Raw genomic sequence first — 22,239 nt, forward strand, 5'->3', positions numbered from 1 at the left:
ATTAGTTAATCAAATCAGTTCTTTTTCTCGTTATCCTCCAACTTCATCCGTGGAAATTGGTAGTCAAGGTACTGCTTATGTTCAGAGAGTTGAAGAGAATCGATGGGCTGGTGCCTGAACCAGTCACCCAACGTCTTTGACTTCAATTTCTTTTCGTTCTGTTCTCTAATGAGAGAAAACGGGGAAGTACCGAAGCTTGTTGGAGTAGTAGTGCTAGTAGTAGCTGGAACAGGAGACTTGATAACGTCACCAATCTTGGCGGTAAGAATCTCGTCCAAATGCTCATATTTCTCATTGGACTTTTCGACCAAGTCGGAGAATTTATGCATCAAATCAGAGGCTTTATATTCGTTGACCATAAGCTGACTCACCTCCAAAGAATAGATCATCTTCCAGTACTGTTCGTTATTCATAGGCATGAAGTTCTTGGGCCCATTCCAATAGGAGGACGGCGTGGGCTTCTGCAATCTTTCAGGCCCAAACTCCCGGGCCAATTGGATCTCTATATACAATGGATTTGACAGAGGATCAACGTCATAGCTGAGTTCTTTTAGCCCTGTTACGATCAACCCGGAACCAGCCAGTAAGCAAGTGATCCTATTAAACCGGCGCCTGACTACACCAATAGCAGGACTATATCTTCTAAAGGTTCCATACAAAACTGCAGCACCTACTCCGAGTTGAACGCATGCCATAGTAGCCCTTGGTAAGAGTGCATCATGAGCTGGAGCTAGAGGACCCCATATAAATAGATTGGGAGCAGCATATCTAAACAGATGTTTGAACAACTTGTCAAAGGCGGTATCCTTGGGATCATCAAGTTTGTTGAACAGCAACTTACCCGTCTCCGATGATTCTAATTGGACCATTATTGAGTAAGAAGAGAATAGGAAGAAAATGATAAGGCAAAATTGAAATTAAGGTGAACATAAAAAGAACAATTATAGGACCTCTTTATCGACGCGACTAGAAGACTAATTACAAAAGACTACTTAGAAATTAATATCAACTCAAAAAGCTCGACTATTCATTAATCATAATAGAAGTTATAAAATCTTGAATCATTTGGAAGTATCCAAAACGTATCTTCCCAAAATCTTACCCTCGGCCATCAACTTGAACACACGAGGCAACTCAGACAATCCAACAACCTTGAATGGAGACTTGACAAGACCTCTCTCGAAGAAGTCCAAGGCTTCAGCAGTATCCTCTCTGTTACCGACATAAGATCCCTTGATTTCAACGGACTTGACGACCTGACTGAACACCTCAGACTTGCAGTAAGAATGAGCTGGTAATCCAACCAAAACAACCTTACCCAAAGTTCTGACGTACTCAGTAGACTGAGAAATAGCCTTCTCAGAGACAGAAACGTTGATAACACCATGTGGTCCACCGTCAGTAGCGGCAATAACATCCTTGACAATATCCTTGGACTTGAGGAAGTCAACGTAGACCTCGGCACCCAATTCCTTACAAAGCTTACCCTTCTCTTCACCACCATCAATAGCAAGAGGTCTCAAACCCATGGCCTTAGCGTATTGGATGGCCAAAGAACCTAAACCACCAGCGGCACCAGAAATGGCAACCCACTGACCAGCCTTCAAGTCGGCAGTCTTCAAAGCCTTGTAGACAGTAACACCGGCACATAGAACTGGAGCGACAGCATCCAATGGAGTACCCTTCTTGATGTGAGGGGCCTGAACGGCATCAGCAGTAGCATACTCCTGGAAAGAACCATCATGAGTGTAACCAGACAAATCAGCCTTGGCACAGTTTGGTTCAGCACCTTGCATACAGAATTCACAGCCCATACATGAACCGTTCAACCATTTTATACCGGCGTAATCACCGAGCTCAAAGTTCTTAACCTCAGAACCCTTGGCAACAACAACACCAGCACCTTCGTGACCACCAACTAAAGGAAGCTTGGTAGCAAGAGGCCAGTCACCCTTCCATGCATGCAAATCAGTATGGCAAACACCGGAGAACAAGACGTGAATCAAGATCTCGCTTGGCTTTGGAACTGGAACTGGAATCTCCTTGTAGACAATTGGTCCATTGTTCTTATCGAAAACACATCCGTGTTGGGTCTTTGGAATTTCAAACGACATATCTTTAGTAATAATAATTTGTTTTAGTGATGAATAAATTTCACTGATGGTAAAAGAGGAAAAAGAAAGAATCAAACAGTAAGTTCAATCCTTCACCTCTAGGAGAAAACGCATGGTATTTATAATTGATAAGCCTTCTCACCTCTGCCAATTACTGAAACGCCAGATTCACTAGTAAGTTCTTTTTCTTTCGCTTTTTCGGACTGCCTATATGATTCTCCCGAGATTCCAAATGGAAAAAGGTGACAAGAAAAAGAAACGTTCCTTTCTGGCTTGCCAAAAACAGGCATGAAGAAATTGCCGGCTTTTTTTCTTGACTGATCAACAGGAAGGGAAGTATGCATTCATTTTTGGTGTGATTCCGGGCAGGAAGAACACGATCATGCCTAGAGACAATTAAGGATTTCGCATATTACAAAATGAGCAAGGAGATAAAATAATAAGACGATAGATTGATCTATTAGTTGGTTGATTAGTTAAATGTTTTGTTTGAGTACAGAGGGGGGTGCACAAATGCTCAGGTGATTAGGGGGTGTGCAGCCATTATCCACAAATTATCCGGGAGGACACAGGCGGGCGGCTCTCCGGACTACGTGAAAATATGAGGAACGATCAATTATGTGGTGGATTCGTGAGTACTTAAGTGAAACTAACACACAGATGACCTGTTGAGACCAGAGAGGGGAGAGCTGCTGGGGCTGATTTTGTAATGACACTAGCAGATATTTTTTCCAAAAGGAAGACATCCTACCAGGGTGGGACCAGTTGTCCTTATTGAAAAGGTGGAAAATAAGAAAAAGAAACGATAAAGATCGGGCTTGGGCTGGGTCCCGGACCAGAACTGCTTATGTCACCAGACCGTCAGCCAACCGCATCGCTCTCTACCGCCCGATCTGGCCATTTCTTTACTCCGGCAGAGCGTACGGCTGACCATGCGTTTGAAAAATCCCAGGAAATCCGCTTCTGAAATTTATTCGAGGGTATTTTTCACTCGGAGATTCCTGCTGGGCCAGTTCTTTGGGCAACGTTATGCTACAGGTTGTAGGCACGGCCATCCACCTAAATATTAGAATTGACAGCATTAAGGAAATTTTCTCGTTTAATGTCTTAGCTCCTAGTGCCAACCTTTTTATTCAATTCGACCTCCCCTCACCCCTGCTATAATCATTACCCAACATCGAAGTATGCGTGACGATGTGTGACGACATTCGACCAGGCTGCTAATCTCGCAGGGATTGTTTTCAACCCGGAGAAGGACTAGTTTAGTTACCAGCATGGGAGCCGTCCATCTATGTAAGTTCGCACCCCCTGATTCTTCCTTTTCGGGAATCCTGAAATAATTGTTCTTATACCACGCTTTTTCGGCTTCCGATCTATGTCATTGCTAGTGAATCTCTTCTGCTTATTCCCAAAATGGTACGGTACGGCACGGCATAAGCCTTTGCTTTTACTGGCTCTCTTAGCAATAACAGCATTTGATTGATTCCTCCAATGAAATATGTTGGCTGCCATAGTCCGATGCTAGCAAGAAACGTAGAAAGGAAGAACTAGCGAGAGCCCCAAAAAAGAAACGCTTCCATTTCGTCTCTTCTTTTTTTTTAGCATACTTGGCAGGTTTCTCCGAGGCGATCCCCAAAGCTGTCCAAGTAAATAATATGATGGTCGTATCAATTAAAGAGAGCTTTCCCAACAAGGAAACTTGAGCTAAGTAAGTAAGTCCCTGAGACGATCAATATATTCATTTTTCCAACTAAACAACAGGCCATAAAAGGAAGAAAAAGTTACGTAAGTAAATAAAAAATCGGCGACCAGTCACTATGCATCATATAGTTTACTGAATCTCATTGCGAGCATAAAAGAAATTGACACCGTACAAGGTCAATCCCCACTTTTCGGCATACTCGGCAGCACCGTAACCAGGAACACCCGTACCCCAATTACGTCTGCCTTCAGGCACCTTTGGCACGACACCAGACTTCTGCTTATACAATAAGAAGACGTATCTGTGCTTACCGGTCTTCGGTGGACAGCCCGGGCCCACGTAAGAAAAAAGTTCTGTACCATCAACGTTCTCGGTGGTCAATTGGTTCTCTGCAGTATCGACTGCATTCACAGCAGTATCATCGAAAGTATTCAACTTCACATCGACAAGTATCCAGTGGCAATATTCCGACCAGGTTTCATTGCCCCTGGAGGGTGCGTCAGGGTCAGTGAAAACAAGGGTAAATTTGTCACCTTTAGAAATCTTAAGACTTGAAGATGAATCACTAGGTAAATTCAAAGTAAAGTCAATGCGAGGTTTCGATTGAGCGTCTGAAGGCTTAATATTATTTCCCATTGTAACTTCCTTACCGGTGTCATACTTTATAGTAAGGAAGCCCTTTGGAACAAAGGATTTGTCATGTATAACGGTTGGAATCACCTCACTCTTGGTGAGAGAATCCATAATTGAGTCAGAAATGGTCATAAGAGGCATGGCAGATAAAAAGAGAATGGGTTTAGGGCTAAATTGTAGCTTTTGTTGTAGGACAGGTCTTCTGAAATAATTGGCAAAGGGCTGTGATCGAATACAGTTGAAGTTTAATAATCTTCTGGTTGTAGCAAATGACGTTTCTCTCCAGATAGTTCTTGTGAGTGCCAATGACATAAGAAGAGGGCGAAAGAAAAATTTCAAATACTGGAAGTGTGAATTGCCCTACACCAAACCAAGTAATACGATACAATTGAAACGTGTGAATCGAGTGAAATGATTGGCGGAAAAAATCGAAGCAGAACGTAGCAGAGTCCCACAATGTAAACCTGATTTGGCGAGGCATTCAGAGAATACATAAATGGTGTACGGGTGTAGTTAGGGCTTTATTTAAAAATACATAGGGGAACTATAGGTGACGATGACGAATGACAGAAGAGATATCTACACAAACCTGTCCTTATCCCATACGTCGTCTTGAATGAAGCTGATCAAGGACTTAGATCCCGTCTGCAGTAGCGGATGACCGGCCACCATATTAAGAAACCTCTCCAATCCTTGACGTCTCTCCTCTATGAAGTCATCGTTGAATCTTTGCGAATAAGTCAGGATCGACTTATCAGGTAGCTTGGGAATCACCACTCTCGTAGTCTCATGCTGGAGAGCCTTCCGGAATGAATCAAAATCGCTGTATCGCCTTCTGACCCGCGATGATTTCTTTTTGAACGCAGGGATATTTGTACGGCACACGATTTCATAGTCTGTGTACATATTGGAAGGCTGGGATCCATACGTTATCGGATTAATCACATCAACCTCTAAAAAGTTCTCCGGCTCTCCGTAGAGCTCGTCGAATGTTTGCTTATGCTCTCTCACATTACTGTCTCGTCCGACCGCTGATGAAAACGATTGGAATGGATTTGCCATTGGCATAATCAGAAGTGTTTGAGCTATCAACGGATCATCTGTTAGTAAAGACAAATTTGATAATGAGGCAAAAAAGGAGGCAAAAGGGAGGGAAAAATAGAGCCCCCCTAAAAAAAAAGGGAAAATTGGAGCCCCACAAAAACGGGAGGAAAAAGAGATACGGACAATTTTAGGGATTTACTTACATAGTAAAACTTATTTGTATTAACTTTCTACTCTGACTCAAGCCTCGACGTCTTCGCTTTTGGGTAACTTAGCATTGGACATAAATATGGAGCAAATGAGTGCCATAAAGGACATGGCTAGACCCATCCAGAATACGTTTCTAACACTTTTCATGATCTGGCCCAAGATCAAGTTTTCATCATGAACACTCAATTTCTCAAGTAAGGTAGTTTGATAGAGGATAGTTTCGAGGGGATATTGAGTCTCCTCAATATCTGGAGCAATTTTTCTCATTCCGGATTTTAAAGATTCCATGTAGATTGCACCACCAATCTCGGAGAAAAGAGCAGTGCCTGTACTTCTTCCAAAATTAAGAAAGGCAGCTGTCAAAATTGTAGAACTAGGGGTCTTCGGAGCTTTTATCATCGAGCTCATCATTGGTCCTTGGAAATTTAAGCCGCTGGCAACACCTAGAAGGATTTCAAAGCCGATGATGTAACCCAAATTTTCCTTTGTATCTAGCAGAATCATTAGACCCGTGGATATAGGAAGAAGAACATTTGCCAAGACAGAAAAGATTTTGATTTGGCTCGTTTGCCTAATTATGATACCGTTACAAATGGCAGATATAGAGGAAGCGATTGCACAAGGAATGATAAAAAGACCTGTATGGAAAGCATTATGATGGAGCACATTTTGAACGTATATGCTCAAAAATTGGGCAAAAACCATCACTGTGGAGTAGTTGAAAGTGTAGGAGCCAAATGCAGCCATTATCGTGGGAACAGAGACAATGTTTCTTGGAATTGCAGGAAACTTTGAATATTTAAAGTTGTACAAGCAAAAGGTAGCCATTAGTAAACCACCAATGATGAAGCAGCAGATAACCGAGGCAGATCTCCAAGTTGTTTCGGTAGTACCAAAGGATATGGCCAATAAGACTAAGACACAAGAAGCGATCATCAAAAAGTTGTCCAATAGATCGACAGTTTTGAGTTTTTCTTTGAAAGAACTGACAGGAGGTTTGGGTCTGTAGGAATAAAGAAAGAAAGGAAAGATAAGACCTGCGCAACATATATTTATCCAAAAACACCATCTCCAGGTGGTATAAGCACCCAAAGAACCACCAACAAGCGGACCAATGACAGAAGCCACAACAAACATTATACTAAGTGATGCGAAAAGTAAAGGTTTCTTATCAATGGTAGTAATTTCTGCAGCGATCACCATAACTATGGTTTGAATGCATGATCCTCCGACACCCTGAATAGACCTACCTCCAATAAACATATCCATGGAGTTGGATAAAGCTGCTACTAAAGAACCGATCTCGAAAAGAACAATTCCAGTGACCATTGTCCACCTTCTACCGAAGCTGATGGACAATCTACCCCAGACTTGGGCACAACATCCTAAAGGCATCATAAAAGAGGCGGTGATCCACGTCAACTTATTAAAAGCCTTAAAGTCGTTAGCAATAGTTGTCAAAATCGCCGCCGTGATCATCTGATCTAGGGCCACCAAAAAGAGACAGAGAAGTAATGAGGCTGCACACAGATAAAATCTTGTTCCTGTTAGTATCTGGTCCTCTCTTGTAGTTCCATCACCTGCATCACTTTCTCTAAACTTGGGCTTCATAATGACTTCTTTAGAATCGTCCATGTTAGCCGCATCCAATTCTTTGGCTTGTTTGGATGGATTACTATCTGAATCTTTCATTGAGATTGAACTTCCATTTGGAAGCTCAGTTTGCTCTACACTATCAGATGTATGCAAACACATCTTAGCTTTTTCCTGAGACTTGGTGATGTAAGGATTAATAGAGTGAATGGACCTAATAATGCTCTTATATAGAAGAAACCCTTAGGAGACGTTCTGAAGATAAAATCCGACATAATAAGGAGTTAGGATATAATCCCCGTAAATCCGGCATAATAAGGAGTTAGGATATAATCCCCGTAATATTACCCCAAATATTACCGAAAGCAGCCCACATTGTTTATGTTGGACCTCACCGTTCGAAAGATCCCCGGTGAATCTCAACGAGGCCGGCCGGTCAAATTCTCGAAAGTAAAGAAAAAGCTCACACATTTTTTTTTTATTTGATGTCCCTCGAATTCAACAAATAAGATGGGCGAATCTCGAGACTTGTCTCCTAATTGGAACTCGGGTAGCAGGTTGGACTATTCAGTGATTCTTTCTTTTTTTTTTTCATTCTTCTTTTCTATTCGTCGTTGTTAATACCATCTAGTCTTGTGCTTACACCTGGCACGATAGCTTCGATTTGATCACGTGCATACATATGGAGAACAATATTGGTTATTCGAGGTACGATGGCCATGACCAGTACGGTGCAAATACGTTTGATGGTTCACAGGCTGCTCACGGTGATGTTTCAAGTCACCAAGACAACCAGGTGGACGATACCCAGAGTACCCAGGGTCCGCACGGTACCCAGGCCGGTGGTACCACACCTTTCCTGGGAGTTGTGGGTCTTGAGAACGGTATCGGAGTGGGACCAATAGGTGCTGCTGTGAGTGGTATTGATGTGGGGGGAGTTGCCATGGATAACGATGGTGTCACTGCTGTTGTTAGTACAGTTGTTGGCACCTCTGAGATTGATGCAAATTCCGATGCTGGTGTTGGTAGCAATGTCAGCGCAGAGCAACAACAACAGGGGGAGTTTGACAGTCCTTCAGGGGCGTTTGCTAACGTTGGACAAGGTCTTGAAGGCAAGTGTAAAAACCTGATGATGCAGTATTGGCAGGATACAATCAATTCTATCGAGAGAGACGAGTACGACTTTAAAAGTCATCAATTACCTTTGGCAAGAATCAAAAAGGTTATGAAGACCGATGAAGAGGTTAAGATGATATCCGCAGAGGCTCCTATTTTATTTGCCAAAGGTTGCGATATATTCATTACTGAGCTCACTATGAGAGCCTGGATTCACGCCGAAGAAAACAAGCGCAGAACGCTACAAAAATCGGACATTGCTGCGGCTTTGCAGAAATCCGATATGTTTGACTTTTTGATCGATATCGTACCAAGAGAAGAGGAGAAGCCGAAGAAGAAGCACTCACACCATCAGAAGCAAAATAAGAAGCATGATCAGGTTTCAGATGGTTCTGTAGGCCCTCTGACTACCTCGATTGATTCTCCAGTATCTGGTCAGCAAATCCAGCAAGCCCAGCAAGTGCAACAGGCTCAGCAGGCGCAATACCAGCAATTATACCAGCAGCAATATTTGGATCAAGTATATCAGCAGCAGCAGCGACAACAACAACAATTACAGCAACAGCAGCAGCAGTCGCAATCTCAACCACCCGAATCACAACCGCAATCACAGCCTCATCCTCAACAATATATGTACTCTGGAAGTCAGTCAGTGCAACAGCAAGGCCAACCTCAAGTACACCCCGGATTGGGCCAACAGGATCCTTCGATGTCGCAGATCAAACAAGACGAAGATAAGTTCAATCTATCAAATGGTTATAGCTTCTAATCTAGGCTACTATTAGGAACTCATTCACTCAATTCAATCACAAAATTCCTTCCTTTTTTTTATTTTACGTTTATGTATCTCGGTGTATTTTTAACGATAAGAACTATAGCTAGAGTAGAGAAGGATGATAAAATCTTCTTAAATGGGACTAAATATGTGGTTTAAAATAGGCTTCCAACACCGCTAAACTATTCGTTAGATTATAAGTCTGGGTGGGTCTTATGAGAAGCAATAATAATATGTCTCTTTGCCTGTCTAGCTGACTTATCGGTTTCAGCTAAATTCAGTCCCGTGCAATCAACATAGCTTCTTGAGTTAGACGAAACGCTTCCAAAAAAATTGACCGGATAAATTTAGATTATTCACTTAGAGAAATAAAGATAGGGTCTGTGTCTTTACTCTTTTCGAAAAATAAATGTAACTAGAAAACTATTCAATGCGGCGGTTTCTTAGTTCTATCTCAAATAATACAGTGATACAAAGCTGAAGGATCAATCCAAGGAGAGTCCTGGTACGAAGATTACTGGTATGCACTTTTTTATCCTGTAGCTGCCATTGCAGACAGGCCTTGTCAACGGTCAATCAGCTAAAAAGAGGAAGTCAAAAGCAAGGTTCGAAGCATATGCATAGTATATGCAAGATTTTCCGAGAAAACCTTTTTATCTCCATTTCATTTATTCTCTAGATTATGGAATTTTCTTATCAGCGTATTCGGGTCTACACTCAGAAGGAAGAAAGCCGCTAATGACTTAAAGTGCCCTCTTATCTTACTATAGTTCATATCCTGGTAGTATTATTATTTGATTTATTGTAACTCTAAAACGCAAGAGTCTCAGAAAGACTCACCCACTTTTTTGATCAGAAATATCAAGAACAGATGCAATGCTTTGTAATTCGCTTCATAATGGTGTTTGTCTCTCTCTACTAGCGACAGCAGTATCCATCGGGCCTTTCTTTTTGTTTTTCTCTTTAGTGTTATTTCTTATATTTGCCTGTGCATCCGGAAAAACTTCAGGTACGGAAATCCTATTTCATTTGCCTATTCGGGTAAGTGCGCTCAATTTTCGAAAACGCTTAATGTAGAGGTATTTCTTACTGAACGGAGGTTCTCTGTTGGTCTGAAAGTTGTCAATGTCAGTCTGATGTATGCAGCTTACGTTGCGTTTCAAAAGTGGCATATGTTTTATATGCATTCACGTTAATATAGGAGTTATGTTTCATTCTGCTATTTATTCGGGATGACGTAGCCACCCGTTTCAGGAGTCTACAGGGGTCTTTTCTCGCGCGTTTCATAGCGATAGCGGGGAGCGCAGAACTTTTGCCCGGGTGAAATTCTGGATGGCCTGGTGGGTTGATCCCGTAGGTTCTAGTGATTGTATACTCTCAAAGATACCCTTTCCTTTGACCAGTTGTTTCTTCTTCTTATTGCCAAATATTGTCCCGTTGTCTTCTTGTTATGGTTGCGCTGTCGCAGTCCTTTGTTTATCCGTTTAAATTAGAAAAGAGAGCCGGTACGGGAATGGGCAAGAGCTCTAGCTCAACGTCAGAAGAAGATTGCGTCACCTGTTCGGGTACACCGAAATGCCCGGTATGTGACAACAACGAAGAGTGTGCAATGACCACACAGACATGTCGCGAGTGTCCGAAGACATACTGTACAAAATTAACAACTACGCTTACGTCTACGGGGACGGGAAACTCTTTGAATTCAGCGAAAATTGGAGGAATCGCTGTAGGATCGGTGATCTTTGTGTTGTTGGTGATTGGAGGGGTAGGATTCCTTGTATACAAGAAATGGTGGTGTAAAAGGCGCCAGAACAAGGCGTACGGGGATTATTCTGGTAACACAGAAGATGGCTGGAAGAACAATAATGGCAGCAAAAGGATGTCCCAGGCAAGTTTCGCTACTACTGCAGCTACTTCGGTGCTTACAAAGGCTAGTAATGTGTTGAACGTGGCGTATATTCCTGGAGTTAAGATTCGTACGGGTAAATCATTAACTTCTGGAACTAAGGCATCGAGTATCTTCTCCAAGGAGACTTATCTGAGTGGTATCGATGATGCTTCGTTCCATGCAGGTCAAGTGGCTTCCAAGGGCTCTACTCCACATTTAGTGAGTATCAGTAGGAACTCATACCAATACGGGGACGGTGATAGTGATACCTCTGGAGAGGTTCTTGGTATAAAGGATCTACAGAATGACGTAATTGTGGAAGAAGAAGAAGAAGAAGAGGAAGAAGAAGATGCCAATCAAGAACAATCCAAGCCTGTCTATCACAAGCCGATTACGGGTTTTGCTCCTCTTATAATGAAACATGTTCCAGAACCTCTTGAGTCGGATTCTGGCTCGGATTCTTTGTCCTGTTCCGAGGATTCGGATAGTGATGAGGAGAATATCGAGCTGATCACCAAGCAACTTCGCGAAAATGGGGCTGTGAGTACAGCTTCGGGCTCCATAAAGACTTTGCATACTAACCGTAGCACAAAGTCAATACATACAACGCCTACAGGTAGTTCCAGCTCCCATACTTTTGTTCCCAAGAAGGGTTTGAATATTCCACTCAAAATTATGAGAGCGAACTTCAGAAAGGGTCTAGAGGATGGCAACAACGACGATGATGATGTCCGAGTCGACGATAACAACAACGATAACAACAACCACGACATGCTGCTAGAGGTTGATTTCGGAGGAACAACAAAGAAAGATGACGCTAAGAACCCATTCAATACCCCATTCGACTAGGACTAGGACCGTAGCATATGGTGCACGGATGCTTTATAAGATGTGCGCACAGGAAAGAAATTAAAATATGAAATCTTTTGTCAATAAAAATCGGCAAGGTAAACAAAAAGCGTAGGAAAAATAAACATGTGTAAGTAGTAAAGAGCAGGTTAGTCTTGAGATAGAACTGGTATCATCTGGAGGATTTACTGCTGGCCATCTTCATAGGAAATCTTGTTCAGCTTTTTCACAGGTTAATTTTTGACTACTAGTTTTAACTGGCTAAAGATTACAGGTACGATACAGTGCATAGATATACACACAGTACAGTTCTAGTGTGCGCCATAGTTTCGATACAGTATATTAAGGGATTATTGATAGAAAATTTTGCATGGTGACTATGATTACTGAGACTAAACGATCTTATGATGATGCCAATGAGCTTCCATGTGAAGACTCGAATGAGCTAATCAACCAGGTTATTAAACGACTTTCTATACCCAGTGATGCAGTTCCTACAAATGTATCAAGTCAGTTCAGCAACGATCTCAATCTTAACAATGAGGTTCAGGCCTATGCGAAGATAGCCGGTCGAACGTGGACGTACTATGTCAAAACGCTTAAAGTGATAATTGGTCGTAATACGGAGTCGCACTCTAATAACGCTGGTGGTGGTTCCAATTCATCGCACGATGCAGATCACGTGGACATAGATCTAGGTCCTTCCAAAGTCGTTTCCCGTCGCCATGCTCTTATACAGTACAATTTGGAGCAACGTCGCTGGGAGTTGTTTGTATACGGACGAAATGGAGTTAAAGTGGACGGTGTTCGGCTGGATCTGCCGTACGGGGCCCCCTACGTTCTTGGCTCTGGCAATATCTTGGACATCGGAGGCACCCAGATGATGTTTATATTGCCAGATGCTGCCCCCAGTATTGCGGATTCGTTTCTTCAAGGATTGCGGACTACATATTTCTCTTCAAAGAGACCACATTCCGGCTTTTTTGGTAACGGAACCAGTTTGCCAGGTGAGCCGATGACCAGCACGTTTGGCACCGGTAACGTGAGAGCCTTTCAGATGTACAACAAGTCGGACAACACATTGTTGGGATCCTCACGCGACCCTTCCAATGAACAGGACTATTCTAAAGATGAGGCCAAGGACATGAAACCGCCTTATTCATATGCCACGATGATTACACAGGCAATACTTTCCAATCCACAAGGGGTTCTTTCTCTTTCAGAAATTTACGATTGGATAGCCTCGCATTTTGCCTACTATCGTTATAGCAAACAAGGATGGCAGAACTCCATAAGACATAACTTGTCTTTGAATAAGGCCTTTGAGAAAGTCCCCAGAAGACCCAATGAGCCCGGAAAGGGTATGAAGTGGCAGATTAGCGAATCGTATCGACGAGATTTTCTAAGGAAGTGGAGAGATGGTACTTTAAACAAGGGTAAACGAGGTACTTCTGTGGCCAGGCAGCTACAACTGCATCTTATGCGTAACCATGCACTACCAGAGTCTGGAAGAATACCAGTTGCAACGGTGCCGACTCATCACAGGCGAAAATCAAGCCGGATGATGGGGAACGGTCTGAGAAGCTCTGAATCTGAATCCCCGCCAAAGCTCGAAAGACAGCACAGTGAACAAGACGAACAAAGCGAGGTGACTTCTGGTTCAAATTCACCAATCAAGTCATTACTACCGCATAAAGAGGCTCTAAGTTACATCACTGCTGCCGCTACTGCTACCGTACATGGAGGAGCAGGAGTTGCTTCTGCTTCTGTAATGCATGACATACCGTCGTTGGGTACGGGAGCAAGCACCACGCCTAACTTGTCTCCTTCAGGACTTGCCGGGCAACCTTCAAACCTTTCCTCCCCAATAAAGCCGTTGGTTCTTCCCGATTTTCGTACAGATTATAGTTCGGCATCTCTGCTTGCAAAGCAAGATTCGTCAGAGGAGAGACCCACTCCAAAAGGTCTTACAGCATCAGCAGTTGCTGCAGCACCATCAACAACGACGGCCACCAAAAAAGCTCCAGTGACCCCAGAGCATGATCGGTTTACAAAGCCGGACTTACAGGCTGACTCTTCCCTTAATTCATCACAATCACGTCCATCAGTGAACTCCTCGCCAGCATTATGGAATTATGTGCAGTTCTCTACACCTTTAGCAGCACCGGGAACGGCTCCAAGAGCGGTTGATGGTTCCTCGTCTCGAAGGGACGACGTCGAAAAGAACAAAAAGGCAAATTTGGAGAGTCCATTGAGAGATAGGAAACCGACTACAGATGAAAGTAAACTTGGCGATTTGAAAGACGTGGATTTAATTAGGGGATTTAAAGGCTAGTGGGGAGAAATGCATGTCTCCTAGCAGATACACATATATACAATATAATATAGGAATCCGAAACGAACTCAAGTCCTGATGTCAGCCTCTGTAAGGAAGTTGACCTTGCTTTTAGCAGCTACAAGAGTTAGGAGTTTTGCCAAAGCTGCCAATTCTTCGGCTTTCTTTGAGTCTGTTTCTTTCTCTGCCTTCTTCTTATGAGTTCTGCCCAAACTTTCCGTGGCATTCAACCATTTGATGACCTCCACAGCGTCGAAATGTTCCTTTTCAGCGGTAACCAAAGATATAAGAGCTAAAAGCTTCGCTGAGGAATGTATAGGATCAACCGAGGTCTCGTCGAGCGCTTTGTCAAAGAGGTCCGTGATATCTTTTCTTCTTGAAGGGGTGAACACGATTACCTTGGACGATCTAGGAGGAAGAGGAGGTTTCTCAGATACATCAGAGGGAAATGGCGCAACTGTAGAATCCACAGACAACGATTTCAACCCATCTACTGTTCTATTAAAGTCCTTACCGGCTGCCGGAACCTTCTCCCTCCTCATCATGTCCCTGAGAATCGTGACACACCTGGCTTGCAAGTCGTGTAGTGGACAATTTCTGATTGTATCAAGAAGGAACCCGTAAGCAATCTTATCTGTCGAGTTCAGAAGTAACTCCACTAAAAATCTGTAAAAAAATTGCACTACAACGACATTTCCCGAATTCATGCATAAGACGGAAAGGTTCTGCAAATATGTGAGAAGCAAGAGCTCGTTAGCCGGGTCTGCCAGCTGGCTTCTGCTTCTCTGTGGGTCCTTCTCTAAGGCCTCTAGCGTAAGAATCATGCTGCAAACAACAGCTGCATTATGAACAAGTTGGGGCCTGATACTGAAGGGAACAAAAAGCTTAAGTTGAAGCTTGATGAGCGGTATTACCTCAAGAGGAGACCGCGAGAACTGCTCTTTGCACACGAAGACACCATAAGTGTATAGTATCACAATAGATGAGGGGCACATGGACAATTTCCTCGTATCTCTCTTCATATCCTTGTTGTAGCCCTCTATTACAGCTGCAAAGACGTCATCGCTGGTTTGTAGCTTTCTGGTACCAGCGAATAGAGTCTCTGCATCTTCCAACTGCTGTTGCAGTAGCTCGTCAAACTGTAAGTCCATAGAGAGACCTAACGTCACAAAACGGCCAATGAACTCGAGTCTTGGCGCATCACGAGACACGTATTCCTGAGGAAACCCACTAACCAGCAGTGCCACCAAGGAACCACCCAAGTTCTTTGTCATGTACTCAACAACAAAGGAAAAAAGCAGTTCAAGCAACTTCCGCTGAAGATAATTTTCATCAGCGACTAACCTTGGTAACTCTGACTCCTCAAAGTCTGCAGGCAACTTCTCTGGAAGATCTGGAGGCGTGTAGTCTCTAATGAACGTGTAGAACCTCCTCACAATGACCAAGTACCGGGCCGGATCGGATGGCGTCTTGAGAAATTTTATTAGAGAAGTAACAGCAACACCAAGAAACTTGGAAGGCCTGAGAGTAGTGTTACGACGAAGGCAGCTGCTGCAGATTTCGAAAAGTGAGTGAATCTCGACAACACACCTACGGAAATAGTCATCATTTATCACGTTTAAAGGAAATTCGGAAGATCCCTTGAAATCCTCGGCTGTCCTTGGTTTAATTGATTCCATCCGGTCACAGCAGGCCAAAAGAAGCTCTTTAGGCTCGCCGTATAGAGCCAAAAGTTCGCAAAGATTCATAAACTTCATGATAGACGGCGATTGCCTAAGTCCTCCCGCGCTGGGATTGTAGTCCGCATTAAGAAAGCTAACAAAAACCGGCAATAGATCCCAGGAAACATCGTGTAGCAACTTGTGGTTGCCCTCAAAAATCTCAGTAAGCTTATCCATCAACTGATACTTTTGCTCGTCCGAATACACACTCAAATCATTGAGATATACATCCAGAATGGTACAGAACGATACAACATCAGTCTTTTGTTCCAAAGAGCATTCTTCGGCTGCGTGCTCGAGGTTTTCGAGCACCTTAGACAAGTCCAAATCGACCGTAGACATGGCAAAAAAAGAAGACGATAGTAAAGAATGATACTTATGGAGACAAGAGTTGGCAGAAAACGGTTAACAAAAATTTCAAAAGTTCAGTTGAAAGTGGCAGCTATAATTGACCAAAAATGCCACAATTGAAGACAAGCGCAATCCTGATAACCGTGATTAATGGATGAATAGGGTGCAAAGAAAGAAACGGCTTAATGTTACTTCCTTAATTTATTTTTCTTCCCTACAATTTTATATATTGAGTCGATCGCCGCGGCGTATTTAAAGTTCCTAATTGGTCTATGCTAAGGATTACTGCATATGGTTCTCCTCGTACGTATTAATATACACCTCATCCTAAAGCATACCTGAAGATCAAATCAGTCTGCAAAGTTTTGGTTATCAATTTGAGTCAAGACACTAGTTGTTTCAACATCCTCATTGTTATTTCTAGTCTTATTTCTGTTTCAGTAGATGTATTTTGTTGATTACTGTAAATACTGGGGAATATTTAGCTTGTCTTCTTCTAACTTCACCTGACTCAAGATTCTTTTGGTAAACTTCGAATTTTTTTTCAACGTACTCCTAGAAACAGATTTTAGAATTCCTCTGTTGATATCCAATGTCTTTGCTACTACAAAATCCCGTCCATGTTCTTCCATGTCAATGTAAGCTTCAGCGCTAACCAAATTGAATTGTTGGTCAAAGAAGCATTCGGGAACAAAATATTTTCCTAATTGTAACGTCAATGGAAATTTCTCTCCTTTCATCTGATATCTCTGATAATAGATCTTATCACTAATGGCATGAAAGCCATTATTAATGCCGTCTTCCAAAAAGTAGAAATCGTCGTTGAACCAAAGTTGATCCTCGATGCTCACTAAAGAACAGTCACTTTGTAAGTAAGCCATATCTCTCAGATATCGTAATTTCCAGAAAGCTTTTAATTCTAATCCTCCGTGTGCTAAAATTCCCCAGATCAATTTGTCATATAACCGGGGCCTCATTGGATTGTCCATTTCGATTATATTTAGCGCTTTAATGTAATACTTCATCATACTCTCCAATAAGCTATCTTCAAGCTTTAAAATTGTTCTTGCTTTGACTGAAATTTTTGTGGCATTAATAATAGCCAACATTTCCTCCATTCTTCCTAATGCGGTATTTAGTTCAACGTTATCAAGAGAAATCTGAAGTGTTTGTCCTGTGTACTGGAAAGTCACTAGAGCTTTCTTAATCCGATCAATCATGGATACCTCTTTCTTCAAGCTCTGTATTTTATTACTAGTATCAATCTTTCTCAATAAGCAGGCCACAGCATAACAAGTAGAAGAGGCTCCGATTTCCACTACAGTATTTTGCATTCTGCTCTGGGAGTCTGAATCTAATAAATTTCGGGCTCTTTCTCTAGATTTATAGCAAAAGGAATGGCACGCCAGACAGCTTGATATCAACATATCAAACAGATTGAGTGCCTGACTGCTGCGTCCTCTATGAAACTCCAACAATGCTTCAATAAACGAAGTTTGTGCTCCAAGAATAAATACAGAGGCAAAGTGAGAGCCTGGACTTTCCATTGGCTGGTTGCGATAGTGCCGACTAAACTTAAGAATCAACTTTTCTGCTGTTAATGGTAATTCTAGATCACTTGGTTTAACCAATAAGCTCTGTCTTAGAAGTTCGAGGCAGTGTTTCAATAGGTCTGATCGTACAATATCTCTGTACATTTTTGCTGTTACTGGGTTACTAGCCACTCTCCCAATTAGTTTCCCTATTTGTAGTTCCCTCTCAAGAAATGAAGAGCATGGATGATCTTCGCTTTTCAGCTCCTTAAGAAACTCAGCTTTCTTTTTGGACTCTTTAACCAAATTAAATGCATAGCCATTATCTGACACAAATTCTTTGGTTAATGCAATGGCAAATCGTTCGACCAATTCCGTTTCATTAGTAAATCTACTTCTTATTGTTTGTAACTTTGCAGTTTCTTGTTCAATTGATTCAGAAGTAGATACTACTGTTGTGGCAGAATTGCTGGCATAAACTTGCGGACGGTAAAGAGCCTCCATATTTGCACGAATGATCGAATCGATCCCAATCGGCAGAACTTTATTAGACCTGAGTTGGTGCAGTGCTTCTTTATAGCAAACGATGGCTAAATCCTTAAAACCCATAGGAACTAGTAGCCTTGCGATATTGAGAAGTTCAGATGGCTTGCTTGATAATGGGCACAATCTCACGTAAACCATGATCTCCCTTAAAGCGGCTTTCTCTCTGCCTCTAACAATGAAGGCCTTGATTAGGTCCATTCTTTTTTCAAGGGAGAACTTTGCATCTATTAGCTGACCGCTGTCAGTCTCAGCAATGATCCGGCTAATTTTGGGGCCCCCAAGATTAAGCAAAGGAGAAGCCATAGCATATACCATTAGTATTTATAGTAGCAATGGAGAGTAATAATAATAGCAGCAGTATGCTAAGTTGAAGAGTATGGAATTCTAGTGTTTTTGCAAACTTATATTGGCTGGCGCTAAATGTACTTATCTATTAAAGGTAAGTCCTTCAATTACCCAATTAGTAAAGTTGGTTTAATCGCTGGCCGGCGCGTCGATTTGCGTCGTTGATTCAGAAGGTGAAAAAGGCACCTTAGTTGATCCTGTACGGTTATGGTCATGGTTACCTTAGTTTCTTGTCGTTCTGAAATGTCTGAAACTCAAAAAATCTTGTCGTTGAGCAGTGGGCATTCTCAAGAGACCAATGATATTGCGTCTTCGGTGGTAGGTTTCGAGCAGTCTTCAAAAAGTTCGTCATCTAACTCGAATGCCAATGGAAATCCCGTTCCACCTTACGATGATACCCTCACGAACATGCCTCCTTCCATGACAAGAAGCGCCTTTTTTGCCCAGTTAAAGCGAAAGACAAACAGTGAGGATACTCATGGCTCTAATGATGGCGATATATCCGCTATATCTGCCCATAGACAATCGTTGATTCGACTAGAGGACCAGCTGAAGATAAGCTTATCTAGTGGCACCCAAACACCTTTAGCGAGCAAGATCCGTAATCCCTTCGAGGAAACTCCTGATTCAGAACGAATGACGCGAAGGTCTGGATTTGCGCTTTCGACTCCATTGGCACGGAAATTGGTTCCGGATAGTATAGTTTCTCCATCCGTTAACGCCAAGAGCACGAACCATGCGGCGGCTGAAGTGTTTCGAAATCTCCGGGACGAGCAGGAAGCTCCGTATGAGTTTGATTCGGAAGTTGGCATCATATTAAACGAAAGGCAGGATGACGATGAAAATGGTGACGATAATGACACGATGGATTCTGGAATCCAGCTAAATCTCAATGGAGCTACAGATATCAAGGATTTATTGAATGATATTGGTGAAGAATCCTCTCAAGAAGTCAAGGAGAAAGTAACAACCCCTCACGCTGTATCGGTTGATCCTGCAGATGATGTAACAATCGAGGATGGAGACGTGGCATCCAAAGCCAATGAAATGTTGAAGAAAAGAGAGGAAGCAGGTTGTGATGGTGCTGTTAACGACTATTCATTACTCAGCGAGATTAATGATACAACAGTAGACTATGAATCAGCACAGTTGTCCGCTTCAAATAGGAACAGTGAGGACAGCGACCATTCGGATGATGTGCAAGTACCAAATTCGGTGAATAATACGGCAAGCACTCCACCAATAGAGTCTAGATCTGAAAGAGTGCCAGTCCCTTTGGCTCACTCTAATCATTCTGCTCCTGCAGCAGTCTCTATAGAGCGATACGTACTTCCTCGTGATACTCAAGTGCTAGGAACACAAGATGAAGAGGCTGAAGGAGATTTAGACAACAAAAATGCCGATTCTAGGGTAGGAACAGGGTCCCTTAGGCAGATTTTAGTTGCTAGTTCGCCACGGTCCTCTCCTTCAAACTCCCAAATTGCAACCTTACTGGTGGGGGGGAGCGGGGAGGTGTTCTCTGAATCTGCTGGACAGAAACATAAGCATTCTTCATACACACAGGGGTCTGTACAACCATCAACAGAAAACAGAATTGATTTGGATATGCAGAGCGCTTCAAAGTATGCAGAAACATTAAGAATCGAGAGTTCCGGAGAAAATAGAACGAGACTAAAGAAAGACGACCTTATATGGACCAACAGGCATAAACAGCCCGTGATTTTATCAGATGAGCAAGATCTGCATGTAAAGGAGACGGTAGAGTTTGAAAACATTGGTAAAGGTGAAGGTAAGAACGAAAATGACCTTGTTGACGATGACATTGATTTGGTCAACTATGAAACCGATAGTGAACCTTTGAGGCAGTTACGATCTCAAAAGCCTGTGCAAAGGCCTGATATTGAACCTCTATTGAACAAAAAGCGTACTCATAATGCCCTGGATCACCCTAAGGGAGTTTTACGCGTTTTGGAAACTTCAAACGTGTTCAAAGTATCTGATTACGAGCCATTTGACAATGTGTTTATTGATGTCAAGGGCAGCAAGATACCTGTAAGGATACTTGACTTGGTGCATGAATTGAATGGCGAAACCTTCTTTGAAGTTGTTAACTTCGAGGAAATTTCTTATGTTCCTGTGAACGGCATCATGGCTCCGGTCTTGCTTCGTGTGGGCGATCGAATCAAGTATTCGAAGGATCGTAGATCCAATTACGAAATTACTGGTCTGGAGTATGTTGTACACCCGGACATCGATGAAAAGTCGGAGGTGGCTTGTGTTCGAGGCTACAATACTGTATATATTCGGAAGTTTGCATCGAAGAAGAGCTCGGGCCGCCTATCTTCCCCTTTTCCAGAGCTTCAGGTAGCACTAGGTGAGATCTATATGAATACGATTGTTTATGGACACTACCATTTTCGTGTGTTTGATGATTCGAAACAATTTGAACGGTTTTTGGAGATTTGGAACCAGCGAAACACCATAGTAAAAGATCGGCTTAAGCGTTTGAAAGGTGTTGAGTCATTGTCGAAGTTGTGCTTTGACGGATGTTTGTTTGTGACTACAACGCCTTCAACTTCGAACGAATCATTAAGTGAACAGCAGTTGGCCGAAGTGGATGAATTTATCAAAGCCAACGGAGGAACCGTCGTGCAAGGCTTTGAAGAGTGCCTGAAGGTTGTTCCTGTTGGTGGAGTTGGCAGATATTTGTTGCAACCCAGTGAAATTTTACGGGACTACAAGTTTGTGGCACTTCTATCGTCAAGGCATCTTCGAACCTTGAAGTACTTACAGTGTCTATGCGTGGGGTGGCCCATTCTTAGTTTTAAGTTTATCTTTGACTGCATATCCAATTCCGAATTATACTGTAATCAATGGCGAAAGTTCTGGCCATCCTACCTTCTTCCATCAGGTAAGTCATCTTATAGAGACTGCATTTTAAGCATGAACATTTTCCCATTTGAAGAAGATTGGAAAAAGGGACTCACTGCCTACGAGCAGGTGAGAGATCATGATGGTAGGACCCGCCCTTTTGAAGGTCACAGCATTTTAGTGGACAACACTAAGCGCGGTGAATTATCAAACGGCGGATTGTTGCTTCTGTTGAAACTACTAGGCTTTGAAAGAATATTGTTCTTGGACCATGGATTGAAATATGAGGAGTTTCTGGTCTCACTTAAGTTCATTCGTACACCAGATCTCTTGCAATCATGCTATGTGTATTCCAACCACGACAAAAGTTTCGTAACTCGAATGATTCAGGTGGGTCTTCGAATGCAGCACAAGCTAAGGCGACTTCCTGAGCAGAAGATGAGAGATCTAGCTCCTGCATACTTATTGAACGTTGAACTGCGGTTGGTGGACTGGGAGTGGCTCGTCCAGTGTATTGTTGCCGGGTTCCCATTTCTTCCCTCAGATACACTTTGTTTATAGATTAAAAGAGTGATTGTTATGTTTCTAAAATACAATGTTAAAATAGTAAAAAA

The 22,239-nt window shown here is 42.5% G+C and overlaps 11 protein-coding genes across 11 annotated transcripts; 4 read left to right on the forward strand and 7 right to left on the reverse strand.

Moving 5' to 3' along the window:
- Positions 1 to 14: 14 nt before the first annotated feature.
- Positions 15 to 869, reverse strand: FOA43_001283 (uncharacterized protein; the record flags this gene model as incomplete). The annotated part of the gene is made up of 1 exon (XM_038921604.1): positions 15 to 869. One exon carries the CDS (start codon positions 867 to 869, stop codon positions 15 to 17), a length of 855 nt encoding a protein of 284 aa, XP_038777532.1.
- A 192-nt stretch (positions 870 to 1,061) lies between these two features.
- Positions 1,062 to 2,114, reverse strand: ADH1_1 (Alcohol dehydrogenase; the record flags this gene model as incomplete). Its single annotated transcript, XM_038921605.1, has 1 exon — positions 1,062 to 2,114. The coding sequence occupies one exon, from the start codon at positions 2,112 to 2,114 to the stop codon at positions 1,062 to 1,064; it is 1,053 nt and encodes a 350-aa protein (XP_038777533.1).
- Positions 2,115 to 3,945: 1,831 nt separating this feature from the next.
- FOA43_001285 (uncharacterized protein) lies at positions 3,946 to 4,761 on the reverse strand (the record flags this gene model as incomplete). The annotated part of the gene is made up of 1 exon (XM_038921606.1): positions 3,946 to 4,761. One exon carries the CDS (start codon positions 4,759 to 4,761, stop codon positions 3,946 to 3,948), a length of 816 nt encoding a protein of 271 aa, XP_038777534.1.
- A 267-nt stretch (positions 4,762 to 5,028) lies between these two features.
- On the reverse strand, positions 5,029 to 5,517 carry SNX3 (Sorting nexin-3; the record flags this gene model as incomplete). Its single annotated transcript, XM_038921607.1, has 1 exon — positions 5,029 to 5,517. The coding sequence occupies one exon, from the start codon at positions 5,515 to 5,517 to the stop codon at positions 5,029 to 5,031; it is 489 nt and encodes a 162-aa protein (XP_038777535.1).
- A 216-nt stretch (positions 5,518 to 5,733) lies between these two features.
- Positions 5,734 to 7,395, reverse strand: FOA43_001287 (uncharacterized protein; the record flags this gene model as incomplete). The annotated part of the gene is made up of 1 exon (XM_038921608.1): positions 5,734 to 7,395. One exon carries the CDS (start codon positions 7,393 to 7,395, stop codon positions 5,734 to 5,736), a length of 1,662 nt encoding a protein of 553 aa, XP_038777536.1.
- Positions 7,396 to 7,978: 583 nt separating this feature from the next.
- On the forward strand, positions 7,979 to 9,181 carry FOA43_001288 (uncharacterized protein; the record flags this gene model as incomplete). Its single annotated transcript, XM_038921609.1, has 1 exon — positions 7,979 to 9,181. One exon carries the CDS (start codon positions 7,979 to 7,981, stop codon positions 9,179 to 9,181), a length of 1,203 nt encoding a protein of 400 aa, XP_038777537.1.
- A 1,456-nt stretch (positions 9,182 to 10,637) lies between these two features.
- On the forward strand, positions 10,638 to 11,924 carry FOA43_001289 (uncharacterized protein; the record flags this gene model as incomplete). The annotated part of the gene is made up of 1 exon (XM_038921610.1): positions 10,638 to 11,924. One exon carries the CDS (start codon positions 10,638 to 10,640, stop codon positions 11,922 to 11,924), a length of 1,287 nt encoding a protein of 428 aa, XP_038777538.1.
- Positions 11,925 to 12,303: 379 nt separating this feature from the next.
- FOA43_001290 (uncharacterized protein) lies at positions 12,304 to 14,259 on the forward strand (the record flags this gene model as incomplete). The annotated part of the gene is made up of 1 exon (XM_038921611.1): positions 12,304 to 14,259. One exon carries the CDS (start codon positions 12,304 to 12,306, stop codon positions 14,257 to 14,259), a length of 1,956 nt encoding a protein of 651 aa, XP_038777539.1.
- Positions 14,260 to 14,327: 68 nt separating this feature from the next.
- On the reverse strand, positions 14,328 to 16,322 carry FOA43_001291 (uncharacterized protein; the record flags this gene model as incomplete). Its single annotated transcript, XM_038921612.1, has 1 exon — positions 14,328 to 16,322. One exon carries the CDS (start codon positions 16,320 to 16,322, stop codon positions 14,328 to 14,330), a length of 1,995 nt encoding a protein of 664 aa, XP_038777540.1.
- A 467-nt stretch (positions 16,323 to 16,789) lies between these two features.
- On the reverse strand, positions 16,790 to 18,712 carry FOA43_001292 (uncharacterized protein; the record flags this gene model as incomplete). Its single annotated transcript, XM_038921613.1, has 1 exon — positions 16,790 to 18,712. The coding sequence occupies one exon, from the start codon at positions 18,710 to 18,712 to the stop codon at positions 16,790 to 16,792; it is 1,923 nt and encodes a 640-aa protein (XP_038777541.1).
- A 285-nt stretch (positions 18,713 to 18,997) lies between these two features.
- On the forward strand, positions 18,998 to 22,186 carry FOA43_001293 (uncharacterized protein; the record flags this gene model as incomplete). The annotated part of the gene is made up of 1 exon (XM_038921614.1): positions 18,998 to 22,186. One exon carries the CDS (start codon positions 18,998 to 19,000, stop codon positions 22,184 to 22,186), a length of 3,189 nt encoding a protein of 1,062 aa, XP_038777542.1.
- Between the last annotated feature and the right edge of the window lie 53 nt (positions 22,187 to 22,239).

Source organism: Brettanomyces nanus, chromosome 1 (genome assembly GCF_011074865.1).
Source record: "Brettanomyces nanus chromosome 1, complete sequence".
Classification (NCBI taxonomy): domain Eukaryota; kingdom Fungi; phylum Ascomycota; class Pichiomycetes; order Pichiales; family Pichiaceae; genus Brettanomyces; species Brettanomyces nanus.